The sequence below is a fragment of the Ictalurus furcatus genome, chromosome 14, assembly GCF_023375685.1.
Source record: "Ictalurus furcatus strain D&B chromosome 14, Billie_1.0, whole genome shotgun sequence".
In the NCBI taxonomy this organism is placed as follows: Eukaryota; Metazoa; Chordata; class Actinopteri; order Siluriformes; family Ictaluridae; genus Ictalurus; species Ictalurus furcatus.
This window is the reverse complement of record NC_071268.1, coordinates 10,829,956-10,851,986: the sequence shown is the minus strand read 5'-3', so window position 1 is coordinate 10,851,986 and position 22,031 is coordinate 10,829,956. Positions and strand designations below refer to the sequence as shown.

Here is a 22,031-nt window from a genome sequence, read left to right as displayed (position 1 = left end):
ATTTATTTTGAAATAGACTGTACTAACAAACAATGAAAAAAAAAGAAACATAAGTGAATGGGAATTACTTATACACTTATGATACACATCACTTATGATTCACTGGTAGAACTGGCAGAACCCCAGCATGAAAAAACAAAAAACTAAATGCCTGCAGAGAGAAAGAACCATCCACATGCCTAATAATCCTCCATCTCCTCTCGCACTTGTTTACACATTTCCCTCATAACAGATAGATTTCTATTCCAGCATTTCACATCACCACACACACACACACACACACACACACAGACACACACACACACAGACACACACACACACAGACACACAGTCATAAAGAGAGAGAGAGAGAGAGAGGGAGAGAGAGAGAGACTTTAAAAAAAAATTTTTTTTTACTTTTTTAAGACGCTTTTAATGCATCAGTTTGGCATATTATATTTACATATTTACATTTTTAAAAAGAATCCCATCAGACCCCCCACCCACACCCTCCACCCAGGAACCCCAAATCCCTTCAGTCTTACTATAAGTCCATTATCCGTATATGTGTGAAAGTCCACAGTGCTGTTTATACTAGAGATTTTCTTGCAACTGATGTCCATTTTCTCAGTCTGAAATGTCTCCGTGGTGAAAGTACGTTCAGATTTCCTCTTTTTGTTGCAAGTTGAGCAGATATTATGATTTTTTTTTTGTCCGGGAAGTACTTTGTTAGTGAGACGTTACGTTGTCCTTTGGTCAGTTCTAAGAACCAGCTAAGCTGTTCTGCGGTATAAAGCTGCCCCGGCTGTCCTGAAAAATCGAAAGTATATGGCTGATCTGAGTTCCTCCTCCATGTCTGTGATCGGTTCTCCTCCTGTGCCTCCTGTGCTGCACTCTGGGCCCTGGTTCTCCTGCATCACAACACTGTGTTGTGGCTGTTTGGAAAAATTAAAAGTAGTTAGCTGATCTAGGGTGAACTCTTCCTCCTCCTCGTCGTCTGTGTTTGGTTCTTCTCTTCTAGCTCCTGCACTGCACTCTGGGCCTAAGTCCTCCTGCATCACAACACTGTACTGTGGCTGTTTGGACGATTCCTTCACCTTGTCCATCTTCTCTCCTGTTGTTTTCAGCTCAGCTTTGTTGTTCTCGATATTCTTGACCTGTTGTTTCTTCTGTTGCTGTTGTTGTGCAGAGTCGCTGGCTCTGATGCCGATAGCAGTATAGGGTTTTCTATTAATTTTGTCTGCGGTGTTAGTTTTAGTGCTAGTATCGGCATGGGTGTCAGTGCTATCACTGGGTGCTCCGTTTATTTCAGTGGTGGTGGTGTTATGTTCCTCACTGACCTCTTCCAGTTGTAGCCTTGGTGTGTCATTGCCCCATATGCTCCAGGCTCTGGTTCTCTGATGTTCCCCCGCTGGCTGTCTCCATCCTGCTGCTGCTGTACCCCTGCCGTGTCACCCCCAGAGCTCCCCGGCTGCACAGCTCTGTGTGGGCAGCTCAGCCGTTTATGTCTGATTTCCCCACACACAAAACACCTCAGGGTTTCGGTGGTGGCAACGACGGTGTAGCTGCTGTCGCCATCTTTGCACTTGAAATTTATGTCCAGTGTTTGGTCTTGGTTGTTTATAAACATGTAAACATGTCTGCGGAAAAACAGGACGTATTTCAATGTATTTCATTATTGAGTTTTTGCAGCCGAGCAGAATATCCTTCATGGGGCTGGCGAACTTTCCGAAGCGGGCCAGCTCCTTCATTATCAGCTCATTTTTATTGTAGGGGGGCACATTAGAAATAGCGATTCGTGTTGCAGGGGCAGATAGAGGGGTAACATATAGCATAACACCTTTCAGCCATATTCCTTTTTCGATTAGCGTATTGGCAAATCTTTCTTTTTTCAGGAAAACTACCACAGCTTTGTTCATTCGGGAGGCAGAGTAGATGTTCTCGCACCCGACCTGCTCTGCCACCGCTAGCAGAACCTCCTCCACCTGTTCTCCATTCTCCGGCACACACCTGACGCCATGGTGGAGAGACAGCGTCTCCCCTCCGGCCTCAGAAGCCGCTCACTCTCACCCTCTCTCAACTTTTACCGGTCACTGATATTCACATAACTTAAACATTCAATAATTAAATGAAAGAAAAGCAAAAAAAAAACTCGCAGAAAACTTTTGGCGAGACGCCAAACTGCTCTCACGCGCTACACACACCACGTTGACTCCTCCACCGCGCATGCACAGAGAGAGAGAGAGAGAGAGAGAGAGAGAGAGAGATGTTGGCAAGAGTCAGAGTAATACTGCTGTTTGGTTTTGAAATTTTGTTTAAAATAGCTTCTACCTCCAGCTGGTTTGCAGGCTGTTCCAGTTACATAGCCTGCTTCTCAAACACACACACACACACACACACAGAGAGAGAGAGAGAGAGAGAGAGAGAGAGAGAGAGAGAGAAAGAGAGATTGAGAAAGATATTGGCAAGAGTCAGAGTAATACTGCTCTTGGGTATGGTTTTGAAATTTTGTTTAAAATAGCTTCTACCTCCTGTTGGTTTGCAGACTATTCCAATTACATAGCCTCCTTCTCAAACAGACACACACACACACACACACACCTACACACACAAATTCAAATGATTACGCACAGATGAGTCACAGCCTTTCCCGCCAACCCAATCTGTGTCTACATACTGACTTCCTGCCTATCTCTCTCTCTCTCTCTGCATGCTACATCCCACACCATATTCACACTTCCATAACTTCATCTAATTTTGTCTGCTGTCCTGAAAGTTATATTGATATTCTCCATTTTAGTTTCTCTACTACTTCCATAGTCTCATGTTATTAAATTCTAAAATATGCTGTTATCTATTTATTTATTGCTTTTTGCTATGTCAGTGAGGCTACTCTGATTTGAAATGGTGGAATTTATGCTTAGTTTAAACCTAGTTCTTTCTTTTATTGAAGAGTTGCAAAAACAAAATATGATTCAATATGATTTAGCATTATTTAGATGATAATGCAAAAAAGTGTATCTTAAAATGTAAATACAGTATGTCAGTCTTTGTGTGTACAAAATTCTGGGTGGGTGTAAGATTTTCACCAGACGCCTTGAATCGCACAATTACATCTCAGGAATGTTTACTTTGATATACAGTGTCTCACAAAAGTGAGTACACCCCTCACATTTTTGTAAATAGTTGATTATATCTTTTCATGTGACAACACTAAAGAAATGACACTTTGCTACAATGTAAAGTAGTGAGTGTACAGCTTGTATAACAGTGTACATTTTCTGTCCCCTCAAAATAACTCAACACACAGCCATTAATGTCTAAACCGCTGGCAACAAAAGTGACTACACCCCTAAGTGAAAATGTCCAAATTGGGCCCAATTAGCCATTTTCCCTCCCCGGTGTCAGGTGACTTATTAGTGTTACAAGGTCTCAGGTGTGAATGGGGAGCTGGTGTGTTAAATTTGGTGTCATTGCTCTCACACTCCCTCATACTGGTCACTGGAAGTTCAACATGGCACCTCATGGCAAAGAACTCTCTGAGGATCTGAAAAAAAGAATTGTTGCTCTACATAAAGATGGCCTAGGCTATAAAAGATTGCCAAGACCCTGACACTGAGCTGCAGCATGGTGGCCAAGACCATACAGCGGTTTAACAGGACAGGTTCCACTCAGAACAGGGCTTGCCATGGTTGACCAATGAAGTTGAGTGCACGTGCTCAGCGTCATATCAAGAGGTTGTCTTTGGGAAATAGACGTATAAGTGCTGCCAGCATTGCTGCAGAGGTTGAAGGGGTGGGGGGTCAGCTTGTCAGTGCTCAGACCATAATGCCGCACACTGCATCAAATTGGTCTTCATGGCTGTCGTCCCAGAAGGAAGCCTCTTCTAAAGATAATGCACAAGAAAGCCCGCAAATAGTTTGCTGAAGACAAGCAGACTAAGGACATGGATTATTGGAACCATGTCCTGTGGTCTGATGAGAGCAAGATAAACTTATTTGGTTCAGATGGTGTCAAGCGTGTGAGGCGGCAACCAGGTGAGGAGTACAAAGACAAGTGTGTCTTGCCTACAGTCGAGCATGGTGGTGGGAGTGTCATGGTCTGGGGCTGCATGAGTGCTGCCAGCACTGAGGAGCTACAGTTCATTGAGGGAACCATGAACGCCAACATGTACTGTGACATACTGAAGAAGAGCATGATCAGCAGCAGTATTCCAGCATGATAACGACCCCAAACACACCTCCAAGATGACCACTGCCTTGCTAAAGAAGCTGAGGGTGAAGGTGATGGACTGGCGAAGCATGTCTCCAGACCTAAACCTTATTGAGCATCTGTGGGGCATCCTCAAATGGAAGGTGGAGGAGCACAAGGTCTCTAACATCCACCAGCTTCGTGATGTCGTCATGGAGGAGTGGAAGAGGACTCCAGTGGCAACCTGTGAAGCTCTGGTGAACTCCATGCCCAAGAGGGTTAAGGCAGTGCTGGAAAATAATGGTGGCCACACAAAATATTGACACTTTGGGCCCAATTTGGACATTTTCACTTAGGGGTGTAGTCACTTTTGTTGCCAGCGGTTTAGACATTAATGGCTGTGTGTTGAGTTATTTTGAGGGGACAGCAAATTTACACTGTTACACAAGCTGTACACTCACTACTTTACATTGTAGCAAAGTGTCATTTCTTCAGTGTTGTCACATGAAAAGATATAATCAAATATTTACAAAAATGTGAGGGGTGTACTCACTTTTGTGAGATACTGTATTTTACTTTGAAAAAAATGTCAAACAACAACAAAAAAAAACATTTATTAATTGGAGCATGTCCTTTACTAGATACTGTATGTCAGCTTAATTCATTTGACTCAATAAAGGATATTCTGATTTTTGAGGGATTAATAGTTTTATCAATATGACATAAAACTACATGGCAAAAGTAATAGTTTTCCACTGGAGAGCCACATTTAATCCACGTTTATGTTTGCCTCGTTTTTAAATCATGTATATGTGACAATTATAAAAATGACCAGCTAGAATTTCAGGCCAAGCAGTGCAGAAATGTTTATTTTGTAATTTCCTCTTCTTTGGAAAAAAAAGAATTGAAATATGGACAGTTCATTCCTAACCAAGTTTCATAATTCATAACCAAGTACTTTCATAATTCTGTGCAGACAGACTGAACTGTGTGTGTGTGTGTGTGTGTGTGTGTGTGTGTGTGTGTGTGTGTGCGCGTATGTGCTCTGGAGTGGTTGGGGAGGGGGGGGGGTGTCTGGGTTCATGAATCATGTAAGAAACAGGGATACCCTTGACATTAGTTGCAGATAAAGGAAGTACTGGGACAAAAACAGAACTGACATTACCCACTACAGACCTGAGTCACCAGAGCACTGACCTGACCTACAGCAGCTCAGATACTCATCAAAACTTAAAACTAATTCCATGCCACACTTGTGAATCTTAAACCACAAGTCCCATTTTAAATAATGAAATTGCTTACAGTATGTCAAGGTCACAGACCTGATTCAATGATGGGCCTAATGGAATGGACCTAATTGACTCAGAATAAACTATTATTGGAACAAAAGCATTAATGATTGTATTATAATAGATGCTGAAGCAACTTAACAAAACATAAGAATTTACTTCACATTTTCAACCTCAAAGTGCTAATATATTGATATCATAGTGGGCCTGAATGTAGGGAACATTTCCTTTCATAACACACAGTAATTAAGTCAATCAATCCTTAGTAACCACTTTATCCTTATTTGGGTCACTGTGGATCTGGAGCTTATCTCGGGAACACTTGGCACAAGGCAGTGATAGACACTAAATGAGACACCAGTCTCACCTAGGAACCATGGAACCATGCACACACAATCACACACACACATTCACACCTAGGAGCAACTTAGCATAGCCAGTACACTTATTGGAATGCTTTTTGCATGCAAGGAAACAAGACAACCAGGAAGACACCGACATGGGCACAGGACAGTATGCACAGGAACACCACACAGACATTAACCTAAGCTCAGCCAGAGACCAAATTCAACCTAGACCAGTGAAGCAGTAACACTACCAGATGCAGCACTATGTTCCCCACAGCACATATATAGTATTAAATCATAATACAGAAAATAAATCTTTTCTTTTGTCTTGACAACTGTTCTAAATTTTAATATTATGTTACTTAACACTCATTATGATGTAAGGCGTTATCAAGTACATCACCAAGCCCACTCACATATGTCAATGTGGTCATCCATGCTTTCATCAGTTCAGCACCATGGACACTGACCAGCTGCTCACTTTCAGCCCATGCCTACACACTGTTTTACACGTCAACCATGACCTATACTTATTACACTTGTGTTTTCCAACCAATGACCTGAGCACATTTTGTAACTTCTCTGCTTCAGATTCAATGTGTTTCTTTCTTTCTGTTTCATCTTCATTGGTTCAGTTGTTTTAGTATCGTGTTTAGTATAATTGCTTGTTTGCCTTGCATACCAATACATTATGTTTGTTTTCCATAGTGTGTTTACTCATGCTTCTTTGAGTTAATAAATCCTTCGTGCATTTGTATCCACTGCCTGCTTGTGTTTAATTTGTTTAAATAGTGACACATTTTGTGCCCATGCCAGAACACAACTATCTTGGTAGACAGTGCTATAAACAAACATGACCGAATGACTTACTGCTCATGAATACTGCCCAAGAAGACAGTTTTTGCTACATTTCAGACACACTAATTGTTATAGAATATGGTTATCAGCAAACTCTTTGTTAATCATACAAATACAGAGCAATAATATTAGCAGATTCTGCAGTAGCAGAAAAAACAACCATGAAAGGAAAATATATAATCAGCCTCATTTCCAGTGCAGAGATCTCATTCTTTGCACAATCCTTAAATGCATGTATATGTTGAAAAGAAGCACAGTTTGTGTGTCGTTATGTACACAAAATACAGTATAATCTGCATGTTATCGACTATACAATATCATTCAAACAGAATAGAGTTTAATATTCCATACAACAGAACAAAATTACTTTGTAAATCCAGCCCAGAGTGGTTTCATGTTTTGTCTCTCTTCAGTTTATATAAAAGCATACAGGCTATGAGGTTTGGTTACCAGAGCAACCAATTCAACACAGCAGACCGTAACCTTAAAGAGGTGAGAATTCTGATACTGCAGCAGCAATGGAGTTTCCTGACCATGGACAATGCAGTAGCAGGAATACAAATAGTGCTGAGCCACACACTGGATAAAGCTCTCAGCACAGCTTGACTGCAGTCAGCATAACATTCTACTTTCAAACAGATCCCTTTTATTAATACTTTCACTTAATTAAGGGCTTGTAAAAAAAAAAAAAACACCAAAGGAGGGAGAACTGCAAACAGGGAGGAAAGAGAACAATGGAGATGTGAGGCTGAGCAGGGTGTGAGTCAACGGGAGAGAAAAAGAGGTGTGTGTGTGTGTGTGTGTGTGAGAGAGAGAGAGAGAGAGAGAGAGAGAGAGAGAAAGAGAGAGAGGTATGTATACCTCTTATACACAGTTAAAAGATAGATTGAGTACTGCTATTCCAGACATAGATATCTCTGTATCATCTTTTTTTATCAGAAACTATGAATGTTTTATGGCAATATTTCTTATACAGCATCAATACCAATTTATACCTTAAACTGTTCTGAGATTTTTACTTTAAATATTCATTCATTCACCTTCAGTAACCAGTCAGGGTTGGATGTATTCTGAGCCAATCCTGGTAACATTAGGTGCAAAGAGGGAGAAGTGACTTGGATGAGATACCTGCCCATCACAGGGCACCAAGCACACACTCACTCACACACTCATTCAATTTAGCAGTTTAGCATAATCAGCCCACCTATCTGCATGTTTTTGATAATGACAGGAAACCAGAGAATCCAGAGGAAACCCAGCCAAACACTGGGAGAACAGGTGAAACTTTGCACAGACAGTACATAAGCTCTAAGTAATAATAACAAATAATAAATAAACTTTTTCTAAAGAGAGAAAGTAAAGGCAATGATTTGAACCAGTTGAGTCAGATGATGCTAACTGAGTAACTGAATAGTATTAAATAAGCCCAACTGAACAAAAATTTTCTGTATGCACAGTTCAGCAACGCACATCATATCTTTTTACAAAACGTTATTATTAATTTAGGTATTATAAAAATAAATAAACCCTTTGTAGCATTAACTATATATTAAGCTTAAAGTCTACTTAAAAAAATTATTAAAATATTTTGTTGCCTTTTCATTACATTCAAATAACTGTTAAATAAACGTTTAAAATGGCACATAAAACATTGCCTATGTGTTCGTTGTTATTCACATATGAAATAAAATGGTCATTCTTTCCTGAAAATACAGTCACTTATTTTAAAAATAAGTTAGAACTTGAATGTAGTTTCTTTAAAAATCTTACCCTGTTTCCCCCCACGATTTATTTGTCGGTCTGCAATCATTGAAAAGTGCAATGTAACCTACTATTTTTAAGAAAGAAGCAGTAAATTACAACTAAATTATAACTCTTTTTTGAAACAGAACAATTACCAAAAAGACTAATTAGCAGAATAGCTTGTAAGCTGGCAAGAGCGGTAGGGCCTAGATGCAAAGGCATAATTCTTACAATTATTTATGAAATCATATGCCTTCCTAATACTACATTGTTAATTTACTGGGCTGTGTATGTGTCTAAGTATCTGTCTTTCAGGCAGCAAAGAGCTGAGCAAGCAAGAATAAAAAAAAAACAGCTTATAGATGGGACACAAGGAATAAGATAAATAAATTACAATAAAGCAAAGAGAATGAGTTCACAAATATAACAAAAGATGACATTAGTCCTTGCCTGAAATATTTCAAATACTGTAATCTAATAGCCATTCCGTTTTCCTACTGGCTAAATAGAAAGAGTAAGAAAGAAAGAGCAAGGGAAAGTGAGTGCTTCAATGCATTTAACTGAGTGTGATTAAAACTCCCTAATAAAGAACTACTGTACTACATACTGACCACAACAAACTCATAGAAAATTCTACCAAGCACCAATCAATATTTCACATCTGCAAATAAATGAGAGTTCATACAACTATCGTAAATTAGAAATGCTGAAAGTTATGATTACAGCTTAAAGCATTTTATTTCATTCTTATTAAATCCAGTGTCATGATCATTACTTAAAATAAGGCTTAAATGATTTAATGAGTTCATAACCAGAATCTATATTGTATATTTTATGCTAAATACAAAAAAATCCACATCAGGCCTAGAATGAGCAATACTTTACCTCTCTAGAAGTTCTCCTCCTGCGATCTTGTACCACAAGAGTATTCCCATTGCTGCCTGGAACTATAGTAGAACCAATACTCATTCTGGAACCAACTAATGTGTACCGTTTATCTCCGGATCTGTATTGGATGCTGTGACACAATGTCCCATCATAAGCTGTATCTTGTAAATACTTGGAGGAATAGTCTGCAGATTTGGAACACTGCATTGCTATTAACACAATGATACTGATGATGAAAAGTACTGAAACTGAACCTAGAGTGATAATCAAATAAAATGTAATATTATTATCCCCCTCATCTTTTACTGCATTTTTGACATCGGACACAGCAAAAGCCTCTTTTGGCTCCACAAGTTTGATAATCACAGTCGCTGTTGCTGAAAGTGAAACGTTTCCATTGTCTTTGACCAGTATGACTAGTTTATGTTCAGCCTCATCTGTTTCTGTGAATGAGCGAAGGGTCCTTATCTGTCCTGTATAGCGGTCCAAGGCAAAGAGACTGTGGTCACTCACTTCCTGCAGTGAAAATAATAACCAGCCGTTATATCCTACATCCGCGTCATAGGCTCTCACTTTAGTCACTAAATGTCCTGCATTGACATTGCGGGGAATCTCCTCCACACCTTCAGCAGAACCGTTAGCACTGACTGGATATAAGATCACTGGAACGTTGTCGTTCTGATCCAGAATGAACACGTTCACTGTAACATTACTGCTCAATGATGGATTTCCAGAATCTGTAGCAACAACATGGAAGTGGAATGTTTTAACTGTTTCAAAATCAAAGCTTTTCAGTGCGTATATCTCTCCATTTTCAGGGTTTATGTTTAGGAAGGATGTATACTTGTTTTGCTCAGTAGTATCTCTCCAAATCTGGAAGGTAATCATGGCATTTTCATCTAAATCACGGTCACTAGCTGATACAGAGAACATGGACATACCAAGGACATTATTTTCAGTCACATAGAACATGTGTGGGTTGAGGGGAAACTCTGGGCTATTATCATTTACATCAGATAATTGGACAGTGATAGATTTAAAAGATGATAATTCTGGCTGACCTGCATCTTGGGCTACTAATGTAATGTCATACTGTGATATTTTCTCTCTGTCAAGTAATGACGCAGTTGTCAATGAATAAATGTTATGCTGTGACGTCTGCATTAACCTGAAAGGTATTTCTTCAAGTACAGAACAGGACACTTTTCCATTTAAACCAGAATCTAAATCACTCACACTGATTAATGCTACTGTGGTCCCCAACTTAGAATCCTCTGGTACTGTGCTCGAAAATGACGTCACTTCAATTTCCGGCGCATTATCATTGACGTCAACAATTTCTATTAAAATGCTTTTATCGGCTGTCAGTGGTGCGACTGCTTTATCCGACGCTTGAATATCGATTTCATAGTGGTCTTTTTGCTCAAAATCGATTGGCCCTTTTACAACTATTTCGCCTGTGACTGGATCCAGATCAAAAAGTTTGCGCAAATCACTGTCTACATCGTGGCCAAAAATGAAAAACACTTCACCATTTACACCATCATCTAGATCAGTTGCATTGACCTGTGCTATCGTTGTGCCTATGGGCACGTTTTCGCTAAGCTTCACAGAATACGAGTCTTTCGTAAAAACTGGAATGTTGTCATTTACATCTAGGACATCGATTATTATCTCCATAGTCCCCGATTTGGGCGATTTTCCGCCGTCCAGCGCTGTGAGGAGGAGCTTATGAATAGGACTAGTTTCCCTGTCTAACGATTTTTGTAAAATTAGAAAGGGCATCTTTCGATCCGATCCTCTGTCTTTAACCTCGATTCGAAAATGTTCGTTATGACTGATTTTATACATTTGCACAGAATTCATCCCGCTGTCTGGGTCGCGTGCTGCTTGTATCTGAAAGCGTGAACCAGACACTGCGTTTTCGGAGATCTCCAAACGTTTTTCTATTTCAGGAAAAATCGGAGCATGATCGTTTATGTCCACAACCTCAACCTCTACGTAATGAATTTCAATAGGATTTTCAAGCGCGATTTTTAGATTAATCAAGCATGAGCTGCTTCTCTCGCATACCTCCTCCCTGTCTAGTTTTCCTGTAGTATACAAGACGCCATCATCCTGGTTTAGATTGAATAGAGACTCTCCTGTAGTAGATACGACACGAAATCTTCGCTCCTTTAAACTTCTGAGATCAAGACCCAAATCCTTTGCAATATTTCCAACCAGGACGCCGTTTTTCTGCTCTTCTAATACGGAATATCTTATCTGCGCCAGTGATACTCTCCAAAATAGCAGCGACAGTGCAAAAAGTACAAGGTTCAGTCGCCATGATGCGGATCCCTTTTGTTCCATTTTGAAAGAAAATTAGTGCACTTTCCGACCACGTTAACTGACACAATCCACAGAGTGTGTACCCATATTGTTGTTCTTAAGTAAATCTGGCTGAACCAAAGCAGTGATCAGATATGGAAAGTGTGAAAGTAATCCTCATGGACCGCGAGGTGCAGGATACTAGAAAAAAATATTGCCAACGGATGAGGCGGTCCAAATAACCAACTAAGAGGCCAAGCCCATGAGGTGCTTTCGTTTAGATTACACTGACACCGTGCGATTTCATACCTCACTGCAAGAAAACGATGGAACCAATTCAGTGATCACCGTAAACGGTGTTCGTTGGTTAATACAGCTGAGAAGCAATTCCCAAAAAAAAACTGCTGTTTGTAACTTTTTAAGTAAAGTTTCAGCAGAAATTTTGTGAGCAGCGTTATTCAGTGCGCGTTTTCCCACAATGTATTTAATAAAGTTTCTAACAAAACTCAAAAGAGGACGACAATTAAAAACCAGGTCAAAAATAATGTTGTGCAATATCATTACGCACATTTAACGTATTAAAACATATGAAAAAAGTAGTGTTAGAAAGTATGCCTACAGTCACCATAGTAATGCAAGCATTTTAACTGTTTAAAATGAACTTACAGTTGTAATTTATGAGGCTACAGCTTACCTCACCAGAAGTTCTTCTCCTGCGATCTTGTATCACTAGCGTATTCGCATTACTGCCTGGAACTAGAGTAGAACCGATACTAGTTCTGGGTCCTACTAACATGTAGCGTTTATCTCCAGATCTGTACTGGATGCTGTGACACAGTGTCCCATCGTAATTTGTATCTTGTAAATATTTGGAGGAATAGTCTGTAGATTTGGAGCACTGCATTACAATCAGCACAATGATACTTATGATGAAAAGAAATGAAACCGATCCCAAGGTAATGATCAAATAAAATGTCACGTCGTTTCCTTTCTCTTCTTTTACTACGTTTTTAACATCGGCCGCAGCAAAAGTCTCTTTGGGTTCAACAAGTTTAATGATCACAGTCGCTGTTGCTGAAAGTGAAACGTTTCCATTGTCTTTGACCAGTATGACCAGCTTATGTTCAGCATCATCTGTTTCTGTGAATGAGCGAAGGGTCCTTATCTGTCCTGTATAACGGTCCAAAGCAAACAGACTGTGGTCACTCACTTCCTGCAGTGAAAATAATAACCAGCCGTTGTATCCTATATCCGCGTCATAGGCTCTCACTTTAGTCACTAAATGTCCTGCGTTGACATTGCGGGGAATCTCCTCCACACCTTCAGCAGAACCGTTAGCGCTGACTGGATATAAGATCACTGGAGCGTTGTCGTTCTGATCCAGAATGAACACATTCACTGTGACGTTGCTGCTTAGTGACGGAGTTCCAGAATCTGTAGCGAGCACATGGAACTGGAACGTTTTTACACTTTCAAAGTCGAATGTTTTTAACGCGTAAATACACCCATTTTCCGCATTTATATTCATAAACATTTGTTTATTATCATCGCTATTTTCTCTCAGTATTTCATATGTGACTACTGCGTTTTCATTTGTGTCTCTGTCAGAAGCCGAAATACAGAATGTCGACATGCCTGGAATATTATTTTCCATAACGTAAAATGTGTAAGGGGAGAGAGAAAACTCTGGATTATTATCGTTTATATCTGATACCAAGATTGTTAAAGTTTTGACCGATGATAAACACGGTTCTCCTGCATCTTTGGCAACTAATGTAATGTCATACACGTATTGCTTCTCTCTGTCAATGGATGATGTAGTAACTAATGAATAAATATTGTCCTGTGAAGACGCCATTAATTTAAATGGTATATCTTCAGGAACCGAACAGAAAACTTTTCCGTTAATTCCAGAGTCTAAATCAGTCACGCTTATCAAAGCAACTGTAGTGCCTGGTCTGGAATCTTCTGAAACAGAGCTTGAAAGTGATGTCAACTCTATTTCCGGCGCATTGTCATTGACATCGACTATTTTTATAATCACACTTTTATCTGTTGTCAGTGGTACAGTACCTTTGTCTGATGCTGTTATATCAATTTCATAAGCACTCGTTGCTTCAAAATCAATGTGCCCTTTCACAACAATTTCTCCGGTGATTGAATCTATATTAAACATTTTGCGCAAGTTACTGTGAACACTATTAGAAAACGCATAAACAACATCTCCATTTGAGCCATCATCTAAATCTGTGGCATTCACTCGTATGACAGTGGTACCTATAGGTGTGTTTTCATTTAGCTGAGCAGAATAAACGTCCTTGGTAAAAACTGGCATGTTATCATTTACATCCAATACACGAACAGTTACGTCCATTGTTCCAGATTTGGAGGGTCTTCCACCGTCGACAGCAGTTAATAACATGTTCATGCTTTGCATTACCTCTCTGTCTATAGGCTTCTGTAAGACCAGAACGGGAATTTTACCACCTTCTCCACGATCTTTGACTTCGAGTCGGAAATGATCGTTCTGGCTGAGTTTATATGTTTGAATAGAATTTGATCCGCTGTCAGAGTCGTGGGCTTGTTGAAGCTGAAAACGGGTTCCGGGTAACGCCGACTCCCATATCTCTAAGAGCGTTTCTTTTTCAGTAAAAACAGGAGCATGATCATTCACGTCTATAATCTCTACAGTCACATAATGAATCTCCAGTGGATTTTCCATGGCGATTTTGAGAACGATCGTGCACGATGTGCTTTTCTCACACACCGTCTCTCTGTCTAAGTTTCCACTAACATACAACGCTCCGTCATTCTGATTTACCTTAAACAGTGATTCCCCTGAGGATGACACGATGCGGAATCCTCTCTCTCTTAAACTTCTTGCATCAATTCCTAGATCCTTTGCAATATTTCCAACCACGGTACCATCCTTCTGCTCTTCAGAGACAGAATACCGTATCTGTGCCCATACCGCTCTTCCAAACAGCAACGATACAACCATGAAGGCAAGTCTTACATGTATCTTTCGCCATGAAGCGCCTCTCCTTTGTTCCATTTTGAACGGTTACAACACGTCCACATAAAAATCACGACAAACGAATGCTAATTGATCCTGCATACGACCACAATATCCTCTATACTAGGCTACAAAGTGCCCTAAAACTAACGCATGTTCTCACTTCATTCTACGTGATATTTAGCAAATATCCGTGGTCACTGAAAGGGCGGGCACAACAAGCATTTTATTTTTACGTCATGAACCGTCTTCCAGTTCTATACTGACACCTCGCGAATTAAATGTTTATTGCAATTACAGTGTTTACATGCAAGACAATGTAGGCATAGCAATTAAGTTTTTCAGCCGTTTAGCCGTTTTTTATTTGAATCGGACAGGACTTGGTAGAATCCACAACAAAATACCAAACTAAATTACTTACCACCTAAATAAATGACCTAACACCAAGCAAACAGATAAATTATTTTTAAAAAATCTATAAGAGAGTAAAGAATAGTAACAAAAATGTTACGGCCAGAACTAGTACCTTGGACAGCGACGAATGCCCCGTGGCACTATTCTGTCAGCAGCCTCAGTGGGTGCATGTTTTCATGCCCTTACAGACCTGATCCTGCCTCAACAGATCTTGACCAGGTCATTCATGAGATTAGTCTGATACGTTAAAATGAATGGGATGGAATTTACATAAAAAACAGCTACGACATACACATACGCATACATACTTACCTACATACATGCATACAGACATACATACAAACAAAACAAAATTTCACACTTTCAATAACATCCAATCACATCCATTTGGCCAATCATGGAAAATGGACTAAAGCAATAACTACAAGATATATAAGCACTGCTGTATCATTATGCTACTTTTAAATGGTTAGAGTGAGAGTTTTCCTATCTTCTTGGCGTTTGGGGCACTTTCTGCTGGTTTGAATAGGATGGCTGATTTTTAAATTGCAAACACTATATACTGATGGTATAACCACGCACAATGGTTGTGAGTAAAATATAATGAATTTACAGGGGCACACAGAAGTGACCGTACCATTTTGCGTTCAGCTGCAGAAGTAGTTTAATTTCCCATTGTTTGCACATCGTTTGGATTTAACTTAATGTAATGGGTAAACTCTGGAATTGCCATTTTAAATAAGTCCTTCTTACCTCACCAGAAGTTCTCCTCCTGCGATCTGGTATCACAAGGGTATTTCTATTACTGCCTGGAACTAGAGTAGAACCGATACTTGATCTGGGTCCTACTAACATGTAGCGTTTATCTCCGGATCTGTACTGGATGCTGTGACACAGTGTCCCATCATAATGTGTATCTTGCAAATACTTGGAGGAATAGTCTGTAGATTTGGAGCACTGCATTATAATCAACACGGTGATACTGATGATAAAAAGAAATGAAATCGATCCCAATGTAATGATCAAATAAAATGTAATGTTAGTTTCTTCCTCTTCTTTTACTGAGTTTTTAACGTCAGAAGTTGCAAAAGCCTCTTTGGGCTCCACAACTTTTATAATCAGTGTCGCTGTTGCTGAAAGGGAAACGTTTCCATTGTCTTTGACCAGTATGACTAGTTTATGTTCAGCCTCATCTGTTTCTGTGAATGAGCGAAGGGTCCTTATCTGTCCTGTATAACGGTCCAAAGCAAAGAGACTGTGGTCACTCACTTCCTGCAGTGAAAATAATAACCAGCCGTTGTATCCTATATCCGCGTCATAGGCTCTCACTTTAGTCACTAAATGTCCTGCGTTGGCATTGCGGGGAATCTCCTCCACACCTTCAGCAGAACCGTTAGCACTGACTGGATATAAGATCACTGGAACGTTGTCGTTCTGATCCAGAATGAACACATTCACTGTGACGTTGCTGCTTAGTGGCGGAGATCCAGAATCTGTAGCAAGCACGTGGAACTGGATCATCTTTACTGTCTCAAAGTCAAAACTTTTTAATCCATAAATGGCACCATTTTCAGAATTTACATTGATAAAAGATGTGTACTTGTTCTCTTTGAGATCATCTCTCCATATCTGATAGTTGATTACTGCGTTTTCGTCTGAGTCTTGATCAAAAGCAAATACAGAAAATAAAGATGTTCCTGGAGTATTGTTTTCCATTACATAAAACGTGTATGGGGAACTAATAAACAATGGATTATTATCATTTACATCTGATACTTGTACAGTTATAGTCTTCATAGATGACAATGGCGGGTTCCCTGTGTCTGTTGCAGATAATGTAATATCATATTGAGATGCCATTTCCCTATCCAGTGCTGACGATGTAACTAACGAGTAAACATTATCATGTGAGGAAGAAAAAAGCCTGAAAGGCATGTCCTCAGGTACTGAACAAGAAACTTTTCCATTTACTCCAGAGTCTAAATCAGATACACTTATTAAAGCAACTGTAGTCCCTGATCTGGAATCTTCTGGAATGGCACTTGAAAATGATGTCACCTCTATCTCTGGCGCATTGTCATTTACATCTACAATCTTTATAGTTACTGTCTTGTCTGATATCATTGGTGCAAGCCCTTTGTCGGATGCTTGAATATCAATCTCATATTTGTCTTTAACTTCAAAATCTAAAACTCCCTTCACAATGATTTCACCAGTGATCGGCGATATTTCAAAAAGTTCGCGTAATTTATTTTTCACATTACTACCTATGGAATAAACAATCTCGCCGTTTGAGCCGTCATCCAAATCTGTGGCGTTCAGCTGTATTACTGTTGTACCTATAGGCACGTTTTCGTGCAGCATTACAGTATAGGAATCTTCAGTGAAAACAGGTGCGTTATCATTTATATCCAGCACATTTATGATTACTTCCGTTGTTCCAGATCTTGGTGGTTTTCCGCCATCTACAGCGGTTAATAACAATTTTATATTCTTTGCGGCTTCTCTGTCTAACTGCTTTTGTAATATCAGAATAGGAATTTTGCCGTCTTCATCACGATCTTTGACTTCGAGTCGGAAATGGACGTTCTGGATAAGTTTATACGTTTGAATAGAATTTGATCCGCTGTCAGGGTCGTGGGCTTCCTGAAGCTGAAAACGCGTTCCGGGTAACGCCGACTCCCATATCTCTAAGAGCGTTTCTTTTTCAGTAAAAACAGGAGCATGATCATTCATGTCTATAATCTCTACAGTCACATAATGAATCTCCAGTGGATTTTCCATGGCGATTTTGAGAACGATCGTGCACGATGTGCTTTTCTCACACACCGTCTCTCTGTCTAAGTTTCCACTAACATACAACGCTCCGTCATTCTGATTTACCTTAAACAGTGATTCCCCTGAGGATGACACGATGCGGAATCCTCTCTCTCTTAAGCTTCTTGCATCAATTCCTAGATCCTTTGCAATATTTCCAATCACGGTACCATCCTTCTGCTCTTCAGAGACAGAATACCGTATCTGTGCCCATACCGCTCTTCCAAACAGCAACGATACAACCATGAAGGCAAGTCTTACATGTATCTTTCGCCATGAAGCGCCTCTCCTTTGTTCCATTTCGAGCGGTTACAACACGTCCACATAAAAATCACGACAAACGAATGCTAATTGATCCTGCATACGACCACAATATCCTCTATACTAGGCTACAAAGTGCCCTAAAACTAACGCATGTTCTCACTTCATTCTACGTGATATTTAGCAAATATCCGTGGTCACTGAAAGGGCGGGCACAACAAGCATTTTATTTTTACGTCATGAACCGTCTTCCAGTTCTATACTGACACCTCGCGAATTAAATGTTTATTGCAATTACAGTGTTTACATGCAAGACAATGTAGGCATAGCAATTAAGTTTTTCAGCCGTTTAGCCGTTTTTTATTTGAATCGGACAAGACTTGGTAGAATCCACAACAAAATACCAAACTAAATTACTTACCACCTAAATAAATGACCTAACTCCAAGCAAACAGATAAATTATTTTTAAAAAATCTATAAGAGAGTAAAGAATAGTAACAAAAATGTTACGCCCAGAACTAGTACCTTGGACAGTGACGAATGCCCCGTGGCACTATTCTGTCAGCAGCCTCAGTGGCTGCATGTTTTCATGCCCTTACAGACCTGATCCTGCCTCAACAGATCTTGACCAGGTCATTCATGAGATTAGTCTGATACGTTAAAATGAATGGGATGGAATTTACATAAAAAACAGCTACGACATACACACACGCATACATACATACCTACATACATGCATACAGACATACATACAAACAAAACAAAATTTCAAACTTTCACTAAAACCCAATCATATCCATTTGGCCAATCATGGCAAATGGAATAAGGCAATAACTACAAGATTTATAAGCACTGCTGTATCATTATGCTACTTTTAAATGATTAGAGTGAGAGTTTTCCTATCTTCTTGGCGTTTGGGGCACTTTCTGCTGGTTTGAATAGGATGGCTGATTTTTAAATTGCAAACACTATATACTGATGCTATAACTACGCACGACGGTCGTGAGTACAATATAATGAATTTACAGGGGCACACAGAAGTGACCGTACCATTTTGCATTCAGCTGCAGAAGCAGATTAATTTCCCATTGTTTGCACATCGTTTGGATTTAACTTGATGTAATGGGTAAACTCTGGAATTACCCTTTTAAATAAGTCCTTCTTACCTCACCAGAAGTTCTCCTCCTCCGATCTGGTATCACAAGGGTATTTCTATTACTGCCTGGAACTAGAGTAGAACCGATACTTGATCTGGGTCCTACTAACATGTAGCGTTTATCTCCGGATCTGTACTGGATGCTGTGACACAGTGTCCCGTCATAATGTGTGTCTTGCAAATACTTGGAGGAATAGTCTGTAGATTTGGAGCACTGCATTACAATTAGCACGATGACACTGATGATAAAAAGAAATGAAACCGAGCCCAATGTAATGATCAAATAAAATGTAACATTAGTTTCTTCATTTTCTTTTACTGAGTTTTTAACGTCAGAAGTTGCAAAAGCCTCTTTGGGCTCCACAACTTTTATAATCAGTGTCGCTGTTGATGAAAGTGAAACGTTTCCATTGTCTTTGACCAGTATGACCAATTTATGTTCAGCCTCATCTGTTTCTGTGAATGAGCGAAGGGTTCTTATTTGTCCTGTATAGCGGTCCAAAGCAAAGAGACTGTGGTCACTCACTTCCTGCAGTGAAAATAATAACCAGCCGTTGTATCCTATATCCGCGTCATAGGCTCTCACTTTAGTCACTAAATGTCCTGCGTTGACATTGCGGGGAATCTCCTCCACACCTTCAGCAGAACCGTTAGCACTGACTGGATATAAGATCACTGGAACGTTGTCGTTCTGATCCAGAATGAACACATTCACTGTGACGTTGCTGCTTAGTGACGGAGTTCCAGAATCTGCAGCGATCACGTGAAACTGGAATGTCTTTACTGTCTCAAAGTCAAAACTTTTTAATGCATAAATGGCACCATTTTCAGAATTTACATTGATAAAAGATGTGTACTTGTTCTCTTTAAGATTATCTCTCCATATCTGATAGTTGATTACTGCGTTTTCATCTGCATCTCGATCAAAAGCAAATACAGAACATAAAGATGTTCCTGGAGTATTGTTTTCCATTACATAAAACGTGTATGGGGAACTAATAAACAATGGATTATTATCATTTACATCTGATACTAGCACAGTTATAGTCTTCATAGATGACAATGGCGGGTTCCCTGCGTCTGTTGCAGATAATGTAATATCATATTGAGATGCCATTTCCCTATCAAGTGCTGATGATGTAACTAACGAGTAAACATTATCATGTGAGGATGAAAAAAGCCTGAAAGGCATGTCCTCAGGTACTGAACAAGAAACTTTTCCGTTGACTCCAGAGTCTAAATCAGATACACTTATTAAAGCAACTGTAGTCCCTGATCTGGAATCTTCTGGAATGGCACTTGAAAATGATGTCACCTCTATCTCTGGCGCATTGTCATTTACATCTACAATCTTTATAGTTACTGTCTTGTCTGATATCATTGGTGCAAGCCCTTTGTCGGATGCTTGAATATCAATTTCATATTTGTCTTTGGTCTCAAAATCTAAAACTCCCTTCACAATGAGTTCTCCAGTGATCGGGGATATTTCAAAAAGTTCGCGTAATTTATTATTTACATTATTGCCAATGGAATAAACAATCTCGCCATTTGAGCCGTCGTCCAAATCTGTGGCGTTCAGCTGTATTACTGTTGTGCCTATAGGCGCGTTTTCGTGCAGCATCACAGAATAGGCATCTTCACTGAAAACAGGTGCGTTATCATTTATATCCAGCACATTTATGATTACTTCCGTTGTTCCAGATCTTGATGGTTTTCCACCATCTACAGCGGTTAATAACAATTTTATATTATGCGCAGCTTCTCTGTCTAACTGCTTCTGTAATATCAGAATCGGAATTTTGCCGTCTTCATCACGATCTTTCACTTCGAGTCGGAAATGATCGTTCTGGCTGAGTTTATACGTTTGAATAGAATTTGATCCGCTGTCAGAGTCGCGTGCTGGCTGAAGCTGAAAACGCGTTCCGGGTAACGCCGACTCCCATATCTCTAAGAGCGTTTCTTTTTCAGTAAAAACAGGAGCATGATCATTCACGTCTATAATCTCTACAGTCACATAATGGATCTCCAGTGGATTTTCCATGGCGATTTTGAGAATGATCGTGCACGATGTGCTTTTCTCGCACACCGTCTCTCTGTCTAAGTTTCCACTAACATACAACGCTCCGTCATTCTGATTTACCTTAAACAGTGACTCCCCTGAGGATGACACGATTCGGAATCCTCTCTCTCTTAAGCTTCTTGCATCAATTCCTAGATCCTTTGCAATATTTCCAACCACGGTACCATCCTTCTGCTCTTCAGAGACAGAATACCGTATCTGTGCCCATACCGCTCTTCCAAACAGCAACGATACAACCATGAAGGCAAGTCTTACATGTATCCTTCGCCATGAAGCGCCTCTCCTTTGTTCCATTTTGAACGGTTACAACACGTCCACATAAAAATCACCACAAATGAATCCGTCTTAATGAAGATTTGACCACAATATCCTCTATACCAGACTGTGAAGTACTATAAGACTAAATCACAGTCTCTCTTTATTCCGTCTCATGTTTAGCAAATATACGAGGCCACTGAATGGGTGGGCACAACAACCGTCTTATATTTACGTCATCAACCTTCTTCTAGTTGTCTGCTGACACCTCGCGAATTAAAAGTATAATGATAATTTTTGAGAATTTTTCATTGAGAATTTTTAGAAGGAAGAAATTGATGGCAAAACATTTTTATAGGTGTAGCCTTTGTCGTTTGCAATTGGACAGGATTGTGTAGAACATGCCTTAAAATAACTAACTAAATA

The 22,031-nt window shown here is 39.7% G+C and overlaps 3 protein-coding genes across 5 annotated transcripts in view; all 3 read right to left on the bottom strand.

Annotated features, from left to right (window-relative positions):
* LOC128617839 (protocadherin beta-3-like) overlaps window positions 1-22,031 on the bottom strand; it is a 77,915-nt gene that overhangs the window by 9,755 nt on the left and 46,129 nt on the right. Inside the window, exons 1-2 of one of the 3 annotated variants that reach the window (XM_053641016.1) lie at window positions 12,300-14,660; window positions 8,503-9,811 (exon numbers count right to left, since the gene is read on the bottom strand). The exons of 1 other annotated variant lie outside the window; for it this stretch is intronic. In XM_053641016.1, the coding sequence (XP_053496991.1) occupies window positions 9,272-9,811; window positions 12,300-14,660 (2,901 nt within the window). In that variant the 3' untranslated portion in view covers window positions 8,503-9,271. Of the gene's footprint in view, window positions 1-8,502; window positions 9,812-12,299; window positions 14,661-22,031 lie in introns of those variants that run through there. One more of the 3 variants, XM_053641018.1, reaches the window with a different exon arrangement.
* Window positions 15,715-18,966, bottom strand: LOC128617841 (protocadherin gamma-A11-like). Its single transcript, XM_053641020.1, has one exon. The coding sequence runs from the start codon at window positions 18,150-18,152 to the stop codon at window positions 15,732-15,734; it is 2,421 nt and encodes an 806-aa protein (XP_053496995.1). The 5' UTR covers window positions 18,153-18,966; the 3' UTR covers window positions 15,715-15,731.
* Window positions 19,039-21,787, bottom strand: LOC128617846 (protocadherin gamma-A11-like). Its single transcript, XM_053641025.1, has one exon. The coding sequence runs from the start codon at window positions 21,642-21,644 to the stop codon at window positions 19,254-19,256; it is 2,391 nt and encodes a 796-aa protein (XP_053497000.1). The 5' UTR covers window positions 21,645-21,787; the 3' UTR covers window positions 19,039-19,253.

Coding starts and splice junctions, on each gene's coding strand:
- LOC128617846 (XM_053641025.1), bottom strand. CDS start 21,644: ATGGAACAAAGGAGAGGCGCTTCATGGCGAAGGATACATGTAAGACTT.
- LOC128617841 (XM_053641020.1), bottom strand. CDS start 18,152: ATGGAACAAAGGAGAGGCGCTTCATGGCGAAAGATACATGTAAGACTT.